The sequence below is a fragment of the Trypanosoma grayi genome (genome assembly GCF_000691245.1).
Source record: "Trypanosoma grayi strain ANR4 Tgr_2152_V1, whole genome shotgun sequence".
In the NCBI taxonomy this organism is placed as follows: Eukaryota; Euglenozoa; class Kinetoplastea; order Trypanosomatida; family Trypanosomatidae; genus Trypanosoma; species Trypanosoma grayi.
The window spans coordinates 1-1,211 of record NW_008827770.1 but is presented as its reverse complement, the minus strand read 5'-3'; the positions used below and the strand labels follow the sequence as shown (position 1 = coordinate 1,211).

General features: G+C 54.6%; 1 protein-coding gene across 1 annotated transcript; it reads right to left on the bottom strand.

The window, feature by feature from the left end:
* DQ04_21521000 (hypothetical protein) lies at nucleotides 1–1,211 on the bottom strand (the record flags this gene model as incomplete). The annotated part of the gene is made up of 1 exon (XM_009318014.1): nucleotides 1–1,211. A coding segment is annotated over one exon (1,211 nt), but the record flags the coding sequence as incomplete, so codon positions are not given.

Below are 1,211 nucleotides of genomic sequence, written 5' to 3'. Positions count from 1 at the left end.
CACCGGCAGCGCAGCGGGAGCAGTGTACTCTCCATCATCATCGACACACACAGCGTACACGCCAGCTTCTGCAGACAGCACACGGAGATCGGACAGGTACACCCGCGACGAGACGGAGGGGTTCACACACGCATCAAGGCGCACCACCTTTTCCCCACTGTGAGCAGTCACAAGGGGGCAGACGTTGCCAGGGCACCGCACCAGGAACACACGCCCCGGCACACTGGCCACAGATTCCGGGTCCTGCACCACGACATTTTTGTCCCTACCAGCTGTCAAGTACAGCGGTGTGACCAACAACATCTTCGTCTCAAGGGATTCTGCACCCCACGGAAGGTATTTGTCATTCCAGCCATTTGACGTCACACAGAGCCAGTATTCGCCCGGAGGGGGAAGATGTCCGGGTGGCGGCATTCTGTAGCACCCAACAGAGTCGGTGCAGCTTGTAGTTGTGTACCGGCAGTCATTGGAAGAGCGGACCAGCATGTAGTCGGAAGCCGTGGTGTTGCCAGGGAGATTGAGTGCCAACGACACACCCATGCCGTAATACGGAGAGGGTGCACTGAAATTTGCTTCGGTTTCATTAAGCATCATGAAGTCCATGTTCACAGTGGTCGTCACAGTAACGTAAGAGAATCCACCCCCAGAAGGTATTGAAATGGCAGAATCCCAACGTCCTGGAAGCACCCAATCTCCAGGAGTAAATTCAAGTAAACTCATAACTATTCCCGGATTCACATATGTTATCCAGTCCTCATGGTAACGGGCGGGGGTAAAGAACGAGAATACGAGTCGAGAGTCAGAGAAGGGAAGGAGATTGCCAGCCTCGCAGCTGTACGTTGTGCGCAGACCACCGAGTACAATAGTGGGAAAGCAGCGGAAGAGTGGCACCAGAGGATCCTCATCGGCTGCAGGCGTGGCCATTCTCGTTCGGGGGACCATGCCACCAGCCGCAGCAGCGCAACGAAGAAACGGTGCAGCCACAACCATCAGTACCAGAAGCAGCACCTGGATGTCTCTCAACTGCAGCCCCATAGATGCCAGAAGTCTAGTCTTCCTTCTGCCTCGACGCAGGATTGAAACAGGTTCAGAGAGGCCCATACCGCCGAGACTGGAGTTGTCAATGCTCTTTGGTATCTTGCAACACCGTAGATGTGTCCATTGCGATTTCCCTGTCATGTGCCTCATGCTCATCGATTGCTTGAATAGAT